The sequence below is a fragment of the Camelus ferus genome, chromosome 4 (assembly GCF_009834535.1).
Source record: "Camelus ferus isolate YT-003-E chromosome 4, BCGSAC_Cfer_1.0, whole genome shotgun sequence".
NCBI lineage: Eukaryota > Metazoa > Chordata > Mammalia > Artiodactyla > Camelidae > Camelus > Camelus ferus.
In genome coordinates this window covers 27,638,670-27,660,315 of record NC_045699.1, presented here as the reverse complement: position 1 = coordinate 27,660,315, position 21,646 = coordinate 27,638,670, and the positions used below count along the sequence as shown (strand labels likewise).

Here is a 21,646-nt window from a genome sequence, read left to right as displayed (position 1 = left end):
GTGCTGCCAACACGTGCCAAATGTGTCTGTCAGCTTGCTCTGCTGGTAACAGGTGTTCACAGGATGATGAGTATGGAGAGCAGGCCTCCCTCCAGTTTGCCTGTCTTTCACTTGTCTAGGTTTTGACAGGCGTTTTGCAGTTCTCTGTCACACAGTTCTAAGCATGGCTGCACAGCATGCCACTTAAAACAACCCCAAGTCAGGAACTTGGAGTATATCCCCTTACAGTTTCGGTTTGATGACCTGCCTGGATAGGAGTGTGGGTAGCCTGGCTTCTTGGCATGTGTCTATTTTATTCATCCTCCTGCTGGGTGGCACCCAGGTCAAAAGTTTGTCCCACTGGTGACTAGGCTTTACTCTGGGTAAGATATCAGACTTGATTTCTGTGCCAGTGTAAGAAGATATAAAATATCCCTTTTCCTTGCTCTCCTGTACTCAGTGTATAAAACTTGCTTATATCACAATCACTTTGTAAAGAGTCTGGCTCTCCCAATTGACTCTCAACTTCTTTGAGCAAGGACTCTGCCATACTCCTAACTCACCTAGCAGAGTACTTGACATATAAACAAAGGCTAATAAATACGTATTTGGGCAGAATCTTAACACAATGCACCTGAAATGCCTGAAAATGGTAATTCCCTTGAAGGAAATGAGGCCAGATTTCTTCTAGATATTAGGACCTTTTTGGTGGTAACATGACCAGAATCTAGGGCTTTCACCAAAACTGGCCCCTGGTCCCTGGCTTAATGACTATTTCTGTAGTTGGCCATTATAGTCATAAAGTCATCATTCGGGTTTTATTGTGTGCACTCAGCTTCATACTTAGGTGGACACCATTAATATGTATGTGTATGTATATATATACACACACACACAATCTTGTACCTCCAGGTACAGGACAGAATGTGCATTTTTTATTGGTCTGCTTTGCCCACTCACTGATGGCACCTTTTCTTTTGCTGAAGTTTGTTATTATTCAAGACACAGCCTAAATAATGTGTTTTTTTTTCTTTTTTTTTTTTAACATTTTTTATTGATTTATAATCATTTTACAATGTTGTGTCAAATTCCAGTGTTCAGCACAATTTTTCAGTTATTCATGGACATATACACACTCATTGTCACATTTTTTTCTCTGTGAGTTATCATAACTTTGTGTATATTTCCCTGTGCTATACAGTGTAGTCTATTCTACAATTTTGAAATCCCAGTCTATCCCTTCCCACCCTCCGCCCCCCTGGTAACCACAAGTCTGTATTCTCTGTCTGTGAGTCTATTTCTGTCCTTTATTTACGCTTTGTTTTTGTTTGTTTGTTTGTTTTTGTTTTTGTTTTTTAGATTCCACATATGAGCGATCTCATATGGTATTTTCTTTCTCTTTCTGGCTTACTTCACTTAGAATGACATTCTCCAGGAGCATCCATGTTGCTGCAAATGGCATTATGTTGTCGGTTTTTATGGCTGAGTAGTATTCCATTGTATAAATATACCACATCTTCTTTATCCAGTCACCTGTTGATGGACATGTAGGCTGTTTCCATGTTTTGGCTATTGTAAATAGTGCTGCTATGAACACTGGGGTGCAGGTGTCATCCTGAAGTAGATTTCCTTCTGGATACAAGCCCAGAGGTGGGATTCTTGGCTCATATGGTAGGTCTATTCCTAGTCTTTTGAGGAATCTCCACACTGTTTTCCATAGTGGCTGCACCAAACTGCATTCCCACCAGCAGTGTAGGAGGGTTCCCCTTTCTCCACAGCCTCTCCAGCATTTGTCATTTGTGGATTTTTGAATGACGGCCATTCTGACTGGTGTGAGGTGATACCTCATTGTAGTTTTGATTTGCATTTCTCTGATAATTAGTGATATTGAGCATTTTTTCATGTGCTTTTTGATCATTTGTATGTCTTCCTTGGAGAATTGCTTGTTTAGGTCTTCTGCCCGTTTTTGGATTGGGTTGTTTATTTTTTTCTTATTGAGTCGTATGAGCTGCTTATATATTCTGGAGATCAAGCCTTTGTCGGTTTCACTTGCAAAAATTTTCTCCCATTCCGTAGGTTTTCTTCTTGTTTTACTTCTGGTTTCCTTTGCTGTGCAGAAGCTTGTAAGTTTCATTAGGTCCCATTTGTTTATTCTTGCTTTTATTTCTTCTAGGAGAAAATTTTTGAGATGTATGTCAGATAATGTTTTGCCTATGTTTTCCTCTAGGAGGTTTATTGTATCTTGTCTTATGTTTAAGTCTTTAATCCATTTTGAGTTGATTTTTGTATATGGTGTAAGTGAGTGTTCTAGCTTCACTGTTTTACATGCTGCTGTCCAGTTTTCCCAACACCATTTGCTGAAAAGACTGTCTTTATTCCAATGTATATTCTTGCCTCCTTTGTCAAAGATGAGTTGACCAAAAGTTTGTGGGTTCATTTCTGGGCTCTCTATTCTGTTCCATTGGTCTATATGTCTGTTTTTGTACCAATACCATGCTGTCTTGATGACTGTAGCTCTATAGTATTGTCTGAAGTCTGGGAGAGTTATTCCTTCAGCCTCTTTCTTTCTCTTCAGTAATGCTTTGGCAATTCTAGGTCTTTGATGGTTCCATATGAATTTTATTATGATTTTTTCTAGTTCTGTGAAATACGTCCTCGGTAATTGGATAGGGATTGCATTAAATCTGTAGATTGCCTTGGGCAGTGCGACCATTTTAACAATATTGATTCTTCCAATCCAAGAGCATGGAATATCTTTCCATTTTTTAAAGTCTTCTTTAATTTCCTTCATCAATGGTTTATAGTTTTCTGTGTATAATTCTTTCACCTCCTTGGTTAGATTTATTCCCAGATATTTTATTACTTTGGGTGCTATTTTAAAGGGGATTGTTTCTTTACTTTCTTCTTCTGTTGATTTATCATTAGTGTAAAGAAATGCAACTGATTTTTGAACGTTAATTTTGTAACCTGCTACCTTGCTGAATTCTTCAATCAGCTCTAGTAGCTTTTGTGTGGACCTTTTAGGGTTTTCTGTATATAGTAACATGTCATCAGCATATAATGACACTTTTACCTCTTCTTTTCCAATTTGGATCCCTTTTATTTCTTTCTCTTGCCCGACTGCTGTGGCTAGGACTTCCAGGACTATGTTGAATAGGAGTGGTGATAGTGGGCATCCTTGTCTTGTCCCAGATTTTAGTGGGAAGCTTTTGAGTTTTTCACTGTTGAGTACTATGCTGGCTGTAGGTTTGTCATATATAGCTTTTATTATGTTGAGATATGTTCCCTCTATATCCACTTTGGCGAGAGTTTTTATCATAAATGGGTGTTGAATTTTATCAAATGCTTTTTCTGCATCAATTGAGATGATCATGTGGTTTTTGTCCTTTCTCTTGTTGATGTGATGTATTACACTGATTGATTTGCGTATGTTGAACCAGCCTTGTGTCCCTGGGATGAACCCCACTTGGTTATGGTGTATAATCTTTTTTATGTGTTGTTGGATTCTATTTGCTAAAATTTTGGTGAGGATTTTGGCGTCTATTTTCATCATAATGTGTTTAATTTAATTCATATCATTAAATCAATATTATGCAGGATTAAACTGAAGGAGGGATTTTCCTATTTGGGTTCTTGGGAAATGGAAAGGGACTATATACAACCACCCCTTCATCCAGCCCAGTGCTTCCTTGACTTCCCTTATTTCTTTTGAACGCTTGGGCAGTTATTCAGGCTAGAAAAGGGTAATCACATTTCATGCTTCAGAGCATGATGTGATCACAAGAAGGTTGGGAAGGACCTCTTCCCTCCCCTGTAGAGTTGTTTGGTTGGCCAAGTGCGCTAATTGGGGTGAGGGGTTGCTAAATTCCTGTGAAGTATCAGGCATTTGCAGCCGCAAGTTTCTCAGGAGTGAACTTGCAGGAATAGTGGTCTGATCTTCTGCGGCAGCATCACAGGATCACTGCAGAGAGTGCTGTTTCCATTTTTTCTCAGCTCCCCGCTGCTCTCTCTGTCCTTCAGAACTTGAGAATACATCTCCTTCCTTATGCAAAGAGAGGCCCTTAGTGCTGAAAGGGAATTTAGAAACTACCTAGTCCGATCTTCTGAACTTATGGATGGTAACATTTGTGATCTAAAAGGTTGTGACTTTCTCAAGAGCATATTAGGAGCTGGTGGCAGAACTGAGATTAGAACCTGAGTCAAATGTCCAGATGTTCAGGTATTCTTCCCGCTGGTACAGCCGAAATATGTTCTATACACGTCAGCCAGGTTCAACCACACCAATGATTCTCAAATGTAAGCAGTCATTTGAATCATCTACAGAGCTTGTTAAAATACAGGTTGGTAGGCTCCAATTCCAGGGCTCCTGATTTAGGGTGTAGGTCTGGCATAGGGCTAAGAATTTACATTTTTAATGAGTTTTCCAGTAATGCTGATGCTGCTGGGCAAGGGGTGATGGGTAACTGAGCTAAGAGCCACAGAAATACTCTAAAGTTGTCAAATAAAACAAATATTTTTTTCTTTCCTTATTAATTTGTTCAGCCCTTCATTCACTTATTCATCAAATATTTACTGAACACCAACCAAGTGGCTGGCATGTTTGCTGCTGTGGCTGGGGAAGGGTAACATGAAGATGCAAAAAGCACAATCCTCTTCTTGAGGAGTACACAATTGGGGGGGAGGGACATATGCATAACTAACTACTGAGCAATCTTTTAAATGCAGTGTTTTAAACTGAGACATGTTGTAAGATTGCTCTGTCTAGAGTGTGGAGGGCCGATGAGAGGGGAGTCCAGGAAACAAGGAGAAATTAAGAATCTATTATGGTAATCTAAATGAGAAATGATGTTAGCAGCAATGGGAATGGATAGGAAAGAACAGTAAAGGGTTAAAATAACCAGGACTTGTTAACAGATCAGAAGAATGAGAATAAAGAGAGTGGTAGATAATTCCACAGTTTCTGACTTTGACAGCTGATGAGATGGAAGTTCTATGGATGGAGATAGAAAACAGAGGAGCACTAATTGGTAGGAGGGAGATAAGAGTTTACTGAGACAAGCTGGGACTCTGGTGTCAGACATGTAGCGTGCCATGATGAGGCTGGAAAATAGAGTCTGAGGTTCAGGAGAATGTTCTAAGGTCAGGAGACAGACTAGGGTAAAGTCAGGGAATTGTCTGAGCCTGCTTAGGGAGATAAGAATTTCTTGTTCTGGATTAACAAGTAAATTGCTGTCAGAGTAGTAAGTGATATGATCTCAATTATAAAGAAGAAGAAACCAAGGGATTAATGATGCATGTTAAACTAAGGGATAACCAAGAAAAAAATGGAAAATCAGAATTTAAAATTTCTAATTTTGATACCTAAACATTTTGAGAATGGATGTTGAGAAAATGACTGTAGCAGCATGAATTCCCAGTTCCCAAAAAGTGCTCTTAACCAAGCTTAACCAAATTCATCACTTGAGGCTTTGGGAAAATTCTTACCTGCTCCAGGCCTCAGTCATCTTATCTGTAAAACAGGGTTGCTGAGAGGATTAAACAATACCTGCAGAGCACTTAGTCAGAATAATGCTTGGCACATAAAAAGGTTGCTGTCAGATTTTTTTTTATGTTTAGTAGTGGAACAATTGTTCCAGAAAACAGAAAATACAAACTATCCAAGTAAAACACCAGTAAAAGAACAAGCGAAGACCATAACTGTAAAGGCAAATGCTATTCAGATGGCCCCTTCTGGCTACTTCCTGAATACCCAGAATGAGGGTGTGTATTTGGTATGGTGTGCCATCTACTATGACCATGACAACACAGAACACTCCTGATTCCTGGTATTCATTGTCTACACTGTATAACAAATAACCACAAACTCAGCAACTTAAAACAAATTTACTAGCTCCCAGTTTCACGTTACTTTGCTTAAGGTCTCACTGGGCTGAAATCAAGGTATTGACCAGGGCTGCGGTTCTTGGTTCTCACACAGTCCTCTTCCAAGCTCACAGGTGGCTGGCAGAATTCACTTCCTTCCAGTTGTGGAACTAAGGGTCCTTGTTTGTCTTTCAGCTGTTGGCTGGTGATCATTCTCAGCACTCCAGGCTGCCTGCAGTCCCTAGTCATATGGCCCCCACAGGCAGTTTTCAACGTGGATGGTTTCTTTCTTCCAGCCTCCAATGAACTTTTCATGCATTGACACCCCCCACCTCTCCTGCTTCTAATCCTTGGCTTCTCAGGTCTATGACCTCTGCACCAAGATTTAATGGATTCATGTGATTAGCCCATCTGGATAATCTCCTTAAGATCAACTGATCTGAGACCTTAATTATATCTGCAAATTTCCTTCACAGCAGTACCTAGAATGGTGTTTGACTGAATAACTGGGAGAAGGTGTATGGACATCCGGAGGCTGGGAACCTGGAGACCATTTTAAAAATCCTGCCTACCATGCTCCTGAAGTACATGCAAGTTCAGTCCTAGGACTAAGCAGAGATTTTTAGAGGCATTGCTACATTTAACATTTGCCCTTTTGGCTATTTCTCTACATTCCATTTACATATGAATGACAAGTTGTTGAATATCGCTAAGGACAAGTGACATACATCTAGGAGAGTGACATATTTTTCCCCTCAGGCTCTTAGGATACCTCTTAGTGATGTGTAATTATAGGTCCTTCACCTCTGACTCTTTGCCCCTAACACCTGTATAATCATTGGGTCAAGGCAAGGATTTATCTGTCATTTTAAAAAGTAGCTTTTCAACTCAGAATTGCTTACTATTCCTCACTTCAAGATTTGAGAATGTCGGTTTGATCAATGTAGCCCTGGCAGTAAATCAGTTGAGGCCAAGTCTGGTTTGAGGGGTAGTTGAACATATGCTTGCCCTGAACATATATATTTAATTTAGGAGCAATATATTTTATGTTGTCAAATCAAGTGGCTTCATTCAAGAGGCACCTAATTCAGACACACCAGGCTGGGAAACCAGTAATAAAAAAGAGCAGGGAGCAAATGCTGAGCTGAGGGTGGAGGTAAAGTACAAATCATGGCTGAAATGCTTAACCTCTAGGGCCACCAGCAACAGCTGTCTCTGCAATTGGTCCTGGTCAGGTGAACTCCAGAACTTTTTAGATTGATCTGCATTTGGCACACTTAAGTGCTGCCAGCAACAGCTGTCCCAGCAGTTGGCCTAGGAACAAAGAGACCCCACACCTCTCCCCCCAGTACACAGCAAGATCCTAAGGATCAATCTATATTCAAGTCCTTTAAAACGTTCAGACCTATTGTTAGATGGTCACAGGATTCTAGACGAGTCAGTGCAATACACAAAGGGAACAAGAGATGGTATAATGATTACCTGATCATCTGGAGATAACAAAGTTTACATTATGTAAGGGTTGTGCTAAGTGTCTTAGATATCATGAGAAATGTCAGTGTTCACATGTATGTTCACATTTTGATCTATGTTCCAAAGATAACTGTAAGTGCATTTTAAATTACCCATTTTTGTACTTTTTCTCTTCTTTGCTAAAGGTAATTATGAGCCTTTATAAACTCTCATTTCCACTGCTGTAAAGAGGTTCTAAAGTTGATAAATCGTAATTAAGCTGGTATTCTTGAGTTACTGAGTAATAATCCACTGACTCTTGAGCCTGTTAATCCTGCTCTCCCCACTTCATCCCCAAGAAATGAGAAGATAATAGGGGCACTAAGTGCACTTCCTGCTTGCAGGACTAAGGCCATGTCTCTTTTTCCCTCTGAAGACTCATCCTTAAAAAGAAACCTTGGGTCTCTGACATAGCTTTGGCAGAAATCAAAGTAAATTTTAGAACACACTTCAAAAGGAAAACAAAATTTTTAACTACAAACTCTAAGTAACCTGTTTTTGGAAGGGAGGGGCATTATTCCCAACTGCCTATAGACATGATGGAACAATACCTTGCTCACATCTGGTTAAGTGATTCCAAGTTGGGAAGAACCAAACATAGTTGGGCAATATAGCTGATGTGTGGGCAAGTTTATATGGAAAAACTCTTATTTGGTTAAATATTCACAATAGTACAAATTCTGGAAAAGACATTAAAATTATATTACAGTATTTAAGTGTTATTCTATGTATTCAGTAAGTCAAGCCAAGACCATCAAGTTAGATTTATGTAATTTGGGTTTAACCTAAGAAAATTTCAGGACTATAGCTGTCCATCAATAGAATGGCCTGCCTTTTAAGTAGGTAATAACTTGTCTTCATTGGTATTTTAGTTGATGATCATGTGTCATGGGCCTTTAAGGAAGTACCCTGCTTTGGGTCCTCTCTGGTCCCTGCTAACTTAAAACTTCTATATGCACTAACATCACATAACTGAATTGTACTTCAGCTTATTGCATGATGCTTATCCAGGATTAGGTTGATAGTAGGTGTTGACCCAATTATGGGAGAGGGTAAAAGAACTATTTAAAATAAGTTTAGCTCACATTCCTATTTGGTTTATCATTTCCTTTTTTTTTTAAAGTATACTCTCCTTCCCCAGATAAGACATAGAAAGTCTTCTCTTCTCTGAGGGATTTATTGATCCCTGTGGAATCTGCAAAGAAGGCCACAAGCAATCACTACCAATGAATGACAATCAATCCATGTTTGTCTTTTCAGTCTTGTAGTATCCGCAGGACTGAAGTCTGTCAATGTCCATGTTTCTGTCCAGAATATCCATATGCTCTATGTTTGCTCTATGTCATGGGGACACGGAGAGATGACAAATTCACTGGTGGTACTTTCAACCAGCACGGAAAGCCTTCCCTTTGGGGTCTGAGAGTATGACTACACCCCAACAAGCCATGCCTAGGGGGGAAAAAAAACAGTACTTTATGTGTTATGCTGCACTTCAGTTTACCAGGTGCTTTCACATATGTCATCTTATATAACTATCACAATACTCCTTGAAGATTCAATCACCATTATAACTTTCTTATAGAAGAGTGAAGCTCAGAAAAAGAAAGTTGAGAAGAAAAAAAAAATCCTGTTAATTCTCCAAAGCAAGAAAGGCACTAAAAGGGAATTGATCTGAGCAATCTAGTTAAGAAGGTAAGAGGTCTGAAAACCTAAAATTCTATTCACTCAACTGGTCTCAAGAGCTAAAAGAATCACTACATTTTACTGGAAGACATTTTGATAATAACTTAGTAATGGTACAAATAAAGTCTGTAGCCACAGCACCCAGTGGTAGACCTAGTGTGGGGGCTTTGAACAAATCTCTACAACATGCCTTCAAAGCCAAATTCTTAAACCAAGGTCAAGTGCTCTCAATTAGGCTTTCTCCACAATCTAAAGCAGCACAGGTTTTGGTGACACATAAACCTGGGATCAAAAGCTAGCTGTGTCTTATCCTGGATGTCTGACCTTGGACATGGTATTTCTTCTCTTTGCCTCGATTTATTCAACAGGAAAATGGGACTGCTATACTCATACCTATCTTTAATAGCTCTTAAGAAGATTGAGGCTAGTTAAGAATTCTCAAAAAATACTGTGATTTAAAGGGAAAAAATAAAAAAAGAAGAAAAGCGTTCCAACAATTTCTCCCCGCCCTGTGTCTTACTGGGGAGAGGGCGGGGGGAGGGGAAATTGCCTCCCGCCACATGACCAAACCGAGCGCCCTTCCCCCACCCACGTGGCCGCGCCCCTCATCTCCCTCTCCCCTAGCCCAACAGTAGTGCCCCGACTCTCACTGATGCCGAAGACCATCTGTGCAATAGTCCCTGGACCGGGGGCGTATCCCAGCTTCATGGGCTTCCGCGCCACCCAGTACACGTACCCGCCCGCCCCTATCAGCCCCGACCCGGAGAGCACGCGACAGCTCCAGCAATTATTAAATAGAGGGGATTGCGCTGGAGAGGTCGCCACTCCGGGTGCAGAGATGGGAGCGGGCTTGGCGGAGGAGGCAGCCTCAGGCGGTGCAGCGACCTTGGCGGAATCCAAAGGCTGGGAAACGAAGGAACCCATATCGAGGAACTCGGTTTCAGCCGTAGGAGCTTACGGATCGAACTGACGTAAAAGATGCGGCCGTAAAACGGGGCGCTGGCGCGCGCTGCACCGGAAGCAGCCTAAGGGCTGCTGGGAAGTGTAGTTCGTGCCTGCCCGAGACGAGAGAAAGGTCGAGAGGGTCTGTGGTGGCGGTTTTCTGTGGTGAAAACTTTGTCCGTGCCGGAGGCCGCTTTCCCCCACCTAGTCCTTTTAAGGATACTGACTTAGCGAATTCCCTAATTGCCTCAACTTTCAGTCTCCTTAGAGGAAAAGCCTGGCTTTCTAAATGTCCTGTCTGACACGAAAGGTGAGACCTCGGACATGTCACCACACACACCTGTGTGGAGATGTGTGACTCAAAAAAGAGTTCCAAGGGTTTTTTTGTTTGTTTGTTTTTGTTGGTTTTTAGTTTTTATGTTTGTGCTTAGCTATGTACTAGACACTTTGCTAAGCGATTATCAGTGTCATGCCATTTAATATTACCAACCCAACACGGTATGTTTCCCAGTATATGACAAAACTGGTTAGGTGATTTAGCCATAGTTGAAACCAATGTCTGTGTGAATACAGAATCGAATTTTTCAAACGCTACCTGTACATAATGTGAAGGGACAACACAAATATAAGACAGGTATTAAAAATAGGTTTGAGTTACCTGAATACATAGTTTCCCTTTTTCTTTAGCATTTTTCTTAATGTCATAAACTCAATTTTGTCATACTTACACGTGTTGTTTCTGCTTTGAGAGCCTTGGAGAAAATTCAACTCAAAATCAGGCTGATGGATTTGAGGAGTTTAATATGGGGTCTATTCTTGCAGGTTTACATTCTTACCATTCCTTAAAGCATGGAGTTTTGATTCTTATTGCTTCTGTGCAATTCAGTTTCTATATCATCCACTCCCACATCCTACCTTTCCTTTGGGGAGGGTTGGGCATATATTTCTTGTGTTAGGTTGTTTTCAGAGGATTGTTGGTAAGAAAGAAAAGCATTTAGAGTTCAGAAGTTATTTCTGTTTGAGCAGATGGGTGAAAGCAGGGTCAATTTCAGATTTGAACGTTTCTCCTTTAGAATGGTTTTAATAACATGATAAAAGAAGAAATTCACTATTCAACTTTCTAAAATGGGATGTGATTTTGGGAAAGGTTAAAAAAAGACAAAAATAAATATACATAGGGGAAAATAATATGAGAATACTGGGTTGGCCTGCTGCTTAATTTCAAAGATCCTATTTTGTTACATATATAGGTGTAACAAAATATGTATATATACACACACATAAATATTTACTTGTCTATCTCCATGTATTGTATAGTAAAAGGACAAAGGCTTGGGAACTCCGGGTTCTTACCTGGCTCTGTCATTATGAGATGGCCATATGGCATGGAGAATGGCCTCCTTTTATCTAAAAGCTTATGTTCTTTAGTATGCTTATAACAGTTAAGAATGCTAGGGAAGGACATCTTTAATTCTCCAAACAAATACTATTAGAATGGGCAATAACACATTTTGCAAATAACAGGCAAGATTTTATTTTAAGCACTTTTTTTTAAGAGTACCTTCCAAAAGATGCGTTTGTTCTCTTACGATTGCCTCAAGGGAATGATTTTTAGGCTTTTTTGTTATTTTGGTGTCTCTCAAAACTCACAGTGGCTTCTGTGGAGTCCATGTTCTAGAACTGCACATAGTGCAAGATGAAATTGAGATGTACTAATAATAACTTTGATGGAAAAATGTTGGAAATGTTAAGAAACCTCTTAAGATAAATGAAACAGTAAGGTCTGGGGATAAGGGTAGAAGCCAATGGAAGCAAGCAAAACTAATTGGAGGAAGAATTGCACATCTTGGGGGAAAGACAGGAGGAAAAGGTTGAAAGCTAACTTTACCTCATTTTCTCTATTGTATTGATTTCTTTCACTAATATCTCTGTAGTTCACTTTGGCAGTTATGATTCACAAGACTAAAAATGCAAAAGGCATAAAAAGATACTTACTGAAAAGTATCCTTCACACTTCAGTCTCTCAGCCGCCCATTTCCCCTTCATCAACACAGCCAGTCTTACCAGTTTCCTGTGTGTCTTTTCAGAGATGTCTGTGTGCCCCTGTGTGCTCTTTCCACCGATAATTTTGGAGATCATTCCATATCAGTCAGTGAGTAAAGAGCTTCTTCATTCTTTTGTATGGCTTTATATGATTCCATTGCATGGATGTACTATACTCATATATTGATGGACGTTAATAGGCATTTAGGCTGCTTCCATTCTTTTGCTATTACAAATAGTGTCACAGTAAATACCCTTGTGTGTGCATAATATCACAAATATATGTGTATATCTTAAAATATATTTCTAAAAAGATATTGTATTTATACACTTGGTGGACATTATCAAATTGCTCTTCACAGAAGTCATACCCATTTAATTCTCACCAACAAATAGGAGAAGACCTGTTTCCTCTCCCAATTCCCCCAAATAGTGAATTATTGAACTGTCTCGGCCAATCTGATAGGTGAAAATGGTTTAATGGTTTAATGGTTTTATTCTTCTTATTATGAGTGAGCTTCTTTATGTATATTGAAGGACAATTCAAGTTTTCTTTCTGTGAACTGTCAATACTTTTGCCCATTTTTTTCATTGGATTTTCTTTTTCTCATTGATTTCTAGGAACTCTTTATAATTAGTGAGATTAACATTTTGCCTGTGATATTGATTCTCATTTTTCTCCCAATTTGATAATTGCCTTTTGAATTTGCTTATTGTATTTTAAACCATGTGCGTTTTTTGAAACATATAATTGAGTTTATCAGTCTTTAATTTTATTGCCTTTGAGCTTCACGTCATGCATAGAAAGGCCTCTATGGCTTTCCCTGGTACTTTAATCTTTTTTTAACAATTAAAAGTTAAATACATTTGGAATTTTTCCTATTTCTAGTTATCAGGAATAGAGTCAGATTTTCTTTTTCTTTTCCTTTTCTTTTCTCTGGTCCATTTTCCTAAACACGCTTTATTAAATAAGCCACCTGTTCCCCACCTATTTGAAATGCCACCTTTTCTAAAATACTATGTATAAATGTATCTCTCTTTCTAGACTTTATATTCTGTTCCATGATTTGTCTCTTTATCCATGTGGTAGTGTCACACCACGGTAATTACTGAAGCTCTGTAATGGATTAATACTTGGAAACTGAGCCCTCTGTATTACTCTTCTGTTGCAAACTTCTCTTCACTATTTTTACTTGTTTGTTTTCCCACGTGAACTTTTGACTCAGCTTGATTATTCTGACAAAATGATACTGACATCTTTATTAGACTAGTGTGAAAATTGTAGTTAATTTAGGGAGAATTGACATCTTTATGGTATTGAGTCATCCTATCTAAGGTCATGGAATGCTTTTTCTTTGTTCATTGCTTATTCTGTGTTCCACTGCATCATTTTAAAGTCTTTTTCATAATGATCTCACACACTTTCTCTCACATATTTTGATCTTTTGTGTTCTTATTGAAAATAAGGGATTTTTCCTTCTGTCCTGTCTTCTAACTGGCTGTTGTTTGACTCTAAAGCTATTGATTTCCATGTATCCTAATTAGCAGTGCCTTCTGTTGAACCTTTGAGATGTGGTTGATAGTTTTTGCGTGTGTGTGTGTGAGATCCTTGTTGATTTTAGGGATCACTTTTATGCCCACTTCATAAAAAGAATTTGGAGGGGAAGGGTATAGCTCAGTGGTAGAGTGTGCACCTAGCATGCATGAGGTCCTGGGTTCAATCCCCAGCACTGCCATTAAAGAAAATAAATAAACCTAATTACCTACCTACCCCCACCAAAAAAAAAAAAAAAATTTTTTTTTGAAAAAAAAAATTTGGAGAAATTTCCTTCTTTTTATGCACTCTAGAATAGTTAAAAGTATCTTTGGAATTAACCTGCTTTTTAAAAGTTTTGTTAGAATTTCTCTGTCAAATTGTCTAATCCAGGCACTTTATTATTTTGGCAGATGGAGGGAAAGTGGAGAGGGATGTTCTCTGACATTTTTCTCTATTTGTATTTTGGAAATTTTACGTATTTTGCTGTAAATAGTTCTGGTAAATTATATATTGCTTACATATTAACTACTTCAACTCAGTTTTCAAGTTTATTTGCATTAAATTGAGAAAAGTAGTCTCTTACAATTCCTTTAATTTCTTTATAATCTATGTGGAACCTGTAAATGCTACCTTTTATAGAAAAACAAACAAAAAAATCTTTTTAGCTATGATTAATTAGAGATCTTAAAATGGAGTAGTTATGCTTGGATTACCTGGGCAGGCCCTAAGTGCAATCACAAGTGTCCTTATGAGTAACATGCAGATTACTCATAAAAGAGAAGGCAGTATGACCACAGAAGCAGAAATTGGAGTGATGTAGCCATAAGTCAAGGAATGCTGGCAGCCTCCCAAACTCACTGGAAGAGGCAAGGGAAAAATTCTCCCCTAGAGCCTCTGGAGGGAACACAACCCTGCCAGTACCTTCATTACAGTTCAGTGATACTGATTTTAGGCTCTGGCCTTCACACTGTGAGAGAATAAATTTCTGTTGTCTTAAGCCACCAAGTTTGTGACAATTTGTTATAGCAGCCACAGGAAGCTAAAAAATGCACTCGATTAAACCTTTGTTCCAGACTCTGCACTCTGAAGAACCTAGGCTAAGGCAGCAAAGTATAACCACTTGGGATAGCATTTTCTTTTAAGGATTTTGTATTACTCCACTATTTTCTGACTTTTAATATTGCTGTAGAGAATACTGAGGCCAGGCCAATTTATTCTCTGATTTAAGTGACTAGATTTTTTTTGCTTAGATGCCAAAATGATTTTCTTTTTTCTTTTTCCTTTTTCCTTCCCACCTTCCTTTCATCCTTCTTTTCTTCTTAAAGTTGTTGAAGTCCAATGACATCTTTACTAGATATATACATATTTGTGGACTATCCTAGCTTAGTTTCCCAGGCATAAACAACTGTAGATAGATAGATATTCTTATCTTTTTTCCAAGAATGTTTATCTGAATTGTATCTTGTTTAAAGTACACTTACTGTTTTCTTATAAACTAATACGGCCAACTAGCATTACTTCCACTCATTCATAATTAAAGACAAAAGGATAAGTCATTGCATATTTTAGAATAATGCACTGTGCAACAAAAAAGTTAAATTACAAAAGCACCTTGATTAATTATGTAAACTGACAATTAAGAAAAGAGCAAAACTAATCATTTGTTTCTTTCCTCATAAATAGAAGTTTAAAGAGTTCTATTAGTCTTATGTTATCTTTATGTTAAAGTAGCTCAGAGTGTGTTATGTGTAGTTTTATCTAGAAAGGTATGAAATTTACATGCTTCATATGACTGAATAAAATTTCATAATAAAATGAATACAGAGAACCTGAGGCTTTTATATTAAAATTTGATATTGAACTATCTTTTATGACACTATAGATGATTACATAAAACATTTTTAATATATTTATAACCTTAAAAATAATTGTTTCTTGCAAAAGAGTTCCCAGTAGCCATTTGGTTTCTAGTAGGATAAACTGAACCTCTAAGAGTTTAGTGTCTACCAAGTCTGAAATCCTTAGCTTGAGTCAAAAAATCAGATATGCTGCATATTTCACAGTTTCCTAAGATGTGGATCTGCCTTTTCTCCTGAAGTACTGACAGGTTATGTACTTCTGGGGAGTATCCCTGGCTGGCCATTTTCTGTATGTGGTTGTTGTTGTTGTTGTTGTTGTTATTGGTGTGCAACTATGTTATTTCTCCTCCTTCCTTCCTCTAACATGCTCTTCTATTTTACTTAATTGTAAGTCCTTTCAAAACATTCTCAAGAAGAATATTCCTCTAAGAAGAAATTTTAGAGATACAAAATTAAAGAGGGGAAGACTGGGTTTTGGTATGTCCTTGGCTTTCCCTATATTTGCTGCAAATTTCTGCCAGATTGATGAGTTGAAAGTTTTTAAATGTGATAAGCTCCATAACTCATTTTTTGGGGTAAATCAGCATCTACCTTTGGCTCCTTATTTTTTGGGGGGGCTTTTTGAAGACTGGTATTTCCAGCTTTTCATTGTTTATTTGCTTTCCCTGGGTTTTTGTTTGTTTTTATTCTTAGCCTCAAAGAACTTCATATGTGCCTTAATTTTTTAATTTTTTCCATGTACCTTTTTAGATATACAGTTTGGTTATCTGCTCATTTATAAGTATTTGATCATCTTTTGGAGCTTTGTTTCTAATGCATGGCTCTGCTGACTTACTCTGTTGCTGAATTAAGAAATAAATCCCATGAAAGACTCCCCTAAATTTCTGCTGCTGTGTCTCTGTGGTAGGCTTCCATTTCTAGAAGAGAAAAGGATCTGGGCTTTTAAATTCCACAGCAGAGGGTTGGAGATGCCTAAGATGAGGAGCAACATCCTTGACCATATTCTGTTGAACTTTCATACTTTCAGATGCTTTTCTTTTTCCACCTCTCCAGAATGAACAGTAGCTGCTTTGTTCAATGATCCATTTGCAGTTCCAGTGATAAATGGGCCTGTTCAGACCATGTCAGCTCATGGATTCAGAAAGATATATGCCTGCCTTTTTGTGACAAGAAATAGCCTTTCCCTATTTCCCTGCAGCTAACTATCTTTTCTTTTACTTTGTTGACGAGTATGTTGGAGGGAATCTTCATTGCTTTCATAGACCCTGGGATGGGCAATGGCCAGAGAGCCATGGCTGCAGCACTGACACATGTAGGAGAAGAGCGGTGCAGTGTGACATGCTGTGATCCCTCCCCTGTGCCCTGGGGGCCTGGTGTGGACTCAACAGGCCTTCTTCCTGCTGTACTGTTGCCAGAATGGACCTGCCCTTTAAATAGTTGTTCTATTTTTTCTTTTTTCTTAAAAAATTCCAATTATATTCCTATTTCATTTCCTTTAATTTTTTTACAAATCCTTTTCATTTGTTTTCTTACTTTTTTTAACTTTTCTCTTTAATGTCTTTATAGTGTCTGTTCTCCCTTCTATTTCTCTACCTTGTCCTTATAAATTTGATGGTTATATTTTTTTGTCCCACTGCTTTTCTTGAGCTGTGTCAATTCATATTTTATCTTCTCCTGCTGTATAATCATTTTGTCTGTAAGTTCTTGCTTTGAGCAGTTCTTTCATAGAGTTGATTGCTTCTTAAATTCAGGGAGAAATATTTGGTCATGAGTTTTACATGCTCCGTGACAATATTTTTCTGAATGTTATTGTGAATTTACCATTTATTTTGTTCTTATTTCTTCCTTTTTTTTTTTTTTTTCTTTTTCCTTAGTGTATCTTTGAATATCCTGACTTAGCTCCCTAAGGTGAGTTTCCCCAGCCATTAAGAGTAGGTTTACATCAGAACAGAGCCAGAACTGAATTCCAGGCCAGTTGGGATTATCCCCATGGTTCAGAGAGTCTTATGTGCGTTCATGTAGCCTGCTTTTCTCCTCAGTGAGTGGAATAGGCAGCTTTGGGGTTTTTGATTTTTTTTTTAATCAAGTCTTTTTTCTTCTTCACTGCCACAGAGAGTGTGCTTCCTGCATACATTAATTCTTGATGGGTTTCCTTATTTAACTTTAACTTCTCTTCTGCAAGGAGCAAAACTAGGTCTATGAAACCTAGGGATTAGGTTTTACATTTCAAGGTGCGCCCTTCACCTTCAAAAATTATGCTTTGCTGACTCATTCTGATATCTGCCGCTGTAATGATGCCCTCACTCCGCTGTCTCTTCTTTCTAAAACACGTTAGTGTGATCAGTGCTGCTACAGTGATTATGTGTGTACACATTGCAGTGGAGCCTCGTTAGCCTTGATCCTCGGTTGTTGTAATGAGCACAGTATGCCTCTTGACCTGTTTTGTATCTGTAGAGTAAGAGAAATAAACTTTTGTTATATTATGTCCCTGAAGTTTGAGGTTGTTTGTTTCTGTAGCATAACTTAACCTATTTTGACTGATATACTTGGTTTACAACTGAGGGGTGTTGTCCTAGAGGGCATTTGGAAATAATAAGAGGCGTTTTTGTTTGTCATAATGATAATGTCTAGGGGCCAGGGATACTAAGTGTCTAGTAATGCTTACTATAGTCCTATACAATAAAGATTGCTTTGCTGAATATCAGTAGTTCCCCCACTGAAAAACTCAGTAAATGGCTTGACAGGTACAGCCTAAGTACCTTACTAAAAAGAGTGCCCATTATTGAAACCTTGCCCAAATTGGATATTTTTAGCATTTTAGGGGTAGGGGGAGTCTTCTGTTTTAAGTAATTCAAATAATTACAAATTTTTATATCTATATGCTTGTTATTTCTTAAATATAACACCCTTAAGTGAACTGTTAGAATTTATTAATTTTTGTATCATTCTCATATTGTTAGTGATATCTGGTAAATATCTGTATATTTCATTAGACTGAAATATCTTTTTGGGCCCATGTTAGATAAAGTGCTTTCCATGTTATGAGTTCATGTTAGTAAAATGTGGGTTCCCCTTTTGTTTTCTGTAGTTTGAACTGACAAGAGGCTTGGAAAATAAACAATTGAAAAAGACATTCCCTAAAGGTAGCCATCAAGTGTAATAAGACTCAAGTCAAATGGCCCAGCTGTCACAGTAAAATACAGCCTATTGACTACTTTCTCACTAGGGAAAAGCACTGCTTGCCACTTACCACAGACAGCATGGAGAGAAAGTATCACCCTAAGAACTGCAGGAGAGGATGTCCCATGTAGCTGAGAGAAAAGTGCAAAAAAAAAAAAAAAAAAAAAAATCTGGTTGCATGTGTTCCTAGTAGATAACCACAAAGTTATATAAAGGGTGAGGGTAGGCTATGTAATTGTCTTATTTTAATGGTCAAAATGAATAGCTCCATACTTAGAATATAAATGAGATGACCAGTGACATTTTTTTTAAAAATCATTTAAAAAAATCATTAAATACCAGCTAGGTGGAAACTCCTAGTGGAGAGAAGTAGAGGGGGCAGCTTACACAGAGATGAGCAGGATAGAGCTGCCTTCTAGACTTTAAGGATTTTTTCTGGATAAACATAAATCTAATACCTATAGGCTGTGACAAATGTTATATTAGAGGTAGTAAGAAGATTTAGTGAGAATATAGGAAAAGAAGATCTCTAATTAGATAGAGGCATATGAGTTAAATCTAAGGGGAAGAATGCTTTAAGTTGAACCTTAAAAGAAGCCTACCATGTGGACTGCTGAGTAATATGTAAATATCAATGACTTCATTGTCTTAGGGCAGGGTTAAGAGATATAATAAGTAAACTCGGTAACATGGTTTGCAGTTAAATAGTGGTGGTACATACATTATTCGTATGGCTGTATTGATATTAACAGACAGTTTATATAATTAGAACCTGAAAAATAGGCTTTAAAATGATTTAAAATGGGATTTTCTAAAACTTATTACAGTAGTTTACTACTGATTCCTCAGCTTCTGATTGCGTGTATGTATATGTGTGTATATATATATTTATCTAGGATGTTGATGTAGTATAAAATGGCAGCTAGTATACACTCTGGATGTCCATACTGTTTCAGTCTACCGACATTGAGTCCTTGCAGTATCTCATTCACTCAGAACCTAAAATAAATCAAAAATGAAAATGTCATTCAAAATGATGTTTAAGTAAATTCTGTTCTTATATCAACCACTCTTACAGCCTAATACTAATGTTTACATTCATCGAATTCAAGGAGTTCTATATGAGCTCTTAAGAAGTATATTTCCTTAGGTCTGGATACTAGTATTGATTAGATGAGGAATAAATAGCGTAGCTTCTCTTCAAGAAATAACACTTCACAGTGTCTTGAATCTTCTTAACTTAAAAGGTCTGATGTATATACATAGCTGAGAAGGAAAAGCTGTTAAGGTGCACGTCAGTGAGCTCAGACCTTTAGAGCTGTGAGCAAAAAATGATTTAATTATTTCAAATCTTCCCATAACACTTATTCACTTCAACAGGATGCCTCTCTACTCCCTTGCTCCTTATTACTGTCATGAGAAAGGAACTCATATTGATCCCTCTTGTAATCTTTTTTAGGTCTGGTGGATATTGCATGGTTGAACATCTGGGAATGCTGTTCTTTACTGTCCAGAGAATCAGCAGAAGAGGAGATGGGCCCCAGGTGTCCTGCAGCCCACTGCATCTCAAGGTTTGCTGACACTAATCCACACAGCATTGTTCTGTCAGGTTAGGTGGCTCTGTGGCTGCTGTTGATGTGAAGCATACATAGCCCAAGGGAGATAACTACTCCTGGTGATAAAATGCACAGTTTTCTTGGAATTTTAATTTGTTCCAGAATTTCCTTCCAAAAAGCATATCCTGATAGTTTGCTGTGGTTAGTATGAAGAGTAAAGTGGCAGAAAAGAAAGAGGATGAGGTGGTTACATGAATGAAAATATCTGTGATGTTTTCCAGATGTACATTATCTAATGTAATACAATAGTACAGTGCCAAAAATATTATCATCCCCATTTTACAGGTAAGGAAATTAAGGTCTGGGGTTAGGTAGTTTGCTCAAAGTAATTTGCTGTTAGGTGGAAGAGATTTAAAAAATCCTGATTCTAAAAATTGAACCAGACACTCTGCATATGCTCTACATTAATCAGTAAATTCAATCCTCACGACAGCCTTTGTGGCAGAGACTAACACTGGTCCCATTAAAAAAAAAAAAAAAAAAGATAAGAAACCATGTTTATTTAGTTTAAGGGACTAGACTTGAATCCAGATCTTCAGACTTGAGAACTCTGATGTAGTCCATGTCATGTGGCATCTTCTTCTAACTGGAATTTGGGATTTCTGTTCACATACTATGCTAAGAAAATATCTTTACAGCACTTTGCACTTTGCCTCACACGTAAAAAACATTATGTAACTGAAAGCTATTCTAAGTGTGTGGCTAACAAGGGTATACTTGCCTATTGCCTTTACTATAAAGATTTCTGAAAATTTTACAACTAGTTTTAGAATCATCAAATTCTGGATCCCGCTAAGCTTTTACCTGTATAATGCTTCTGTTCAAGTAGTGGCAAGAAAGACTGAAATTCAATTACAAAATGTGACTTTTCTAAATAAATAAGGTATCCGTGGCAAGTCAGCCTGACAATCTATAGCAGCAAGAAAAGTTCTTATTGTAGTACCTTGACTACATGCTACTCTTTACTGGCCATAAGCAGCCTGGGAGCTCATGATATAATTTTTAGGATGTTTTTCAGTTTTCCAATACTTTCAAATGTGCTCATTCATTTGTGCTTCACAACAACGTTGTTGGGTGGCGAATGTTATTCCTATTTTACAAATAAAGAAACTGAGACCTAGAATCAGAGGTTAAGACTCAATCCACACAGCTAGGAAATAGAGGAACCAAAGTCCAGAGCAGATTCCCTGAAACAAAGCTCGATGCTTTTCACACTACACATTGCTGCCTCACATTTTTACTAAGATTTCTGTCTCCTTAAGTTGGTTATGAGCTAACAGAATCTGAAAATGCAAATGTAATAAAGTATCACAGTAGGTAGCTTTGTGAAATGCAGAAACAAAAAGGGAAAACTGATTGGCCTAACAGTGAAATCTTGAAAAATTCTCTCAACAAATGTTCATCAAATACCTGTTTATTTAGTCCCTACTTTG

The 21,646-nt window shown here is 37.9% G+C and overlaps 1 protein-coding gene and 1 long non-coding RNA gene across 2 annotated transcripts; one reads left to right on the top strand and one right to left on the bottom strand.

Annotated features, from left to right (window-relative positions):
- Positions 1–8,514: 8,514 nt before the first annotated feature.
- DMAC1 (distal membrane arm assembly complex 1) lies at positions 8,515–10,017 on the bottom strand. The gene is made up of 2 exons (XM_006176763.3): positions 9,687–10,017; positions 8,515–8,802 (listed from the first exon to the last, which is right to left on the bottom strand). The coding sequence occupies exons 1-2, from the start codon at positions 9,958–9,960 to the stop codon at positions 8,738–8,740; spliced, it is 339 nt and encodes a 112-aa protein (XP_006176825.2). The 5' UTR covers positions 9,961–10,017; the 3' UTR covers positions 8,515–8,737.
- A 72-nt stretch (positions 10,018–10,089) lies between these two features.
- Positions 10,090–21,079, top strand: LOC116663116. Its single transcript, XR_004319168.1, has 3 exons — positions 10,090–10,288; positions 12,066–12,130; positions 20,057–21,079. It is a non-coding gene; the product is annotated as an uncharacterized LOC116663116 (long non-coding RNA).
- The last annotated feature ends 567 nt before the right edge of the window (positions 21,080–21,646 follow it).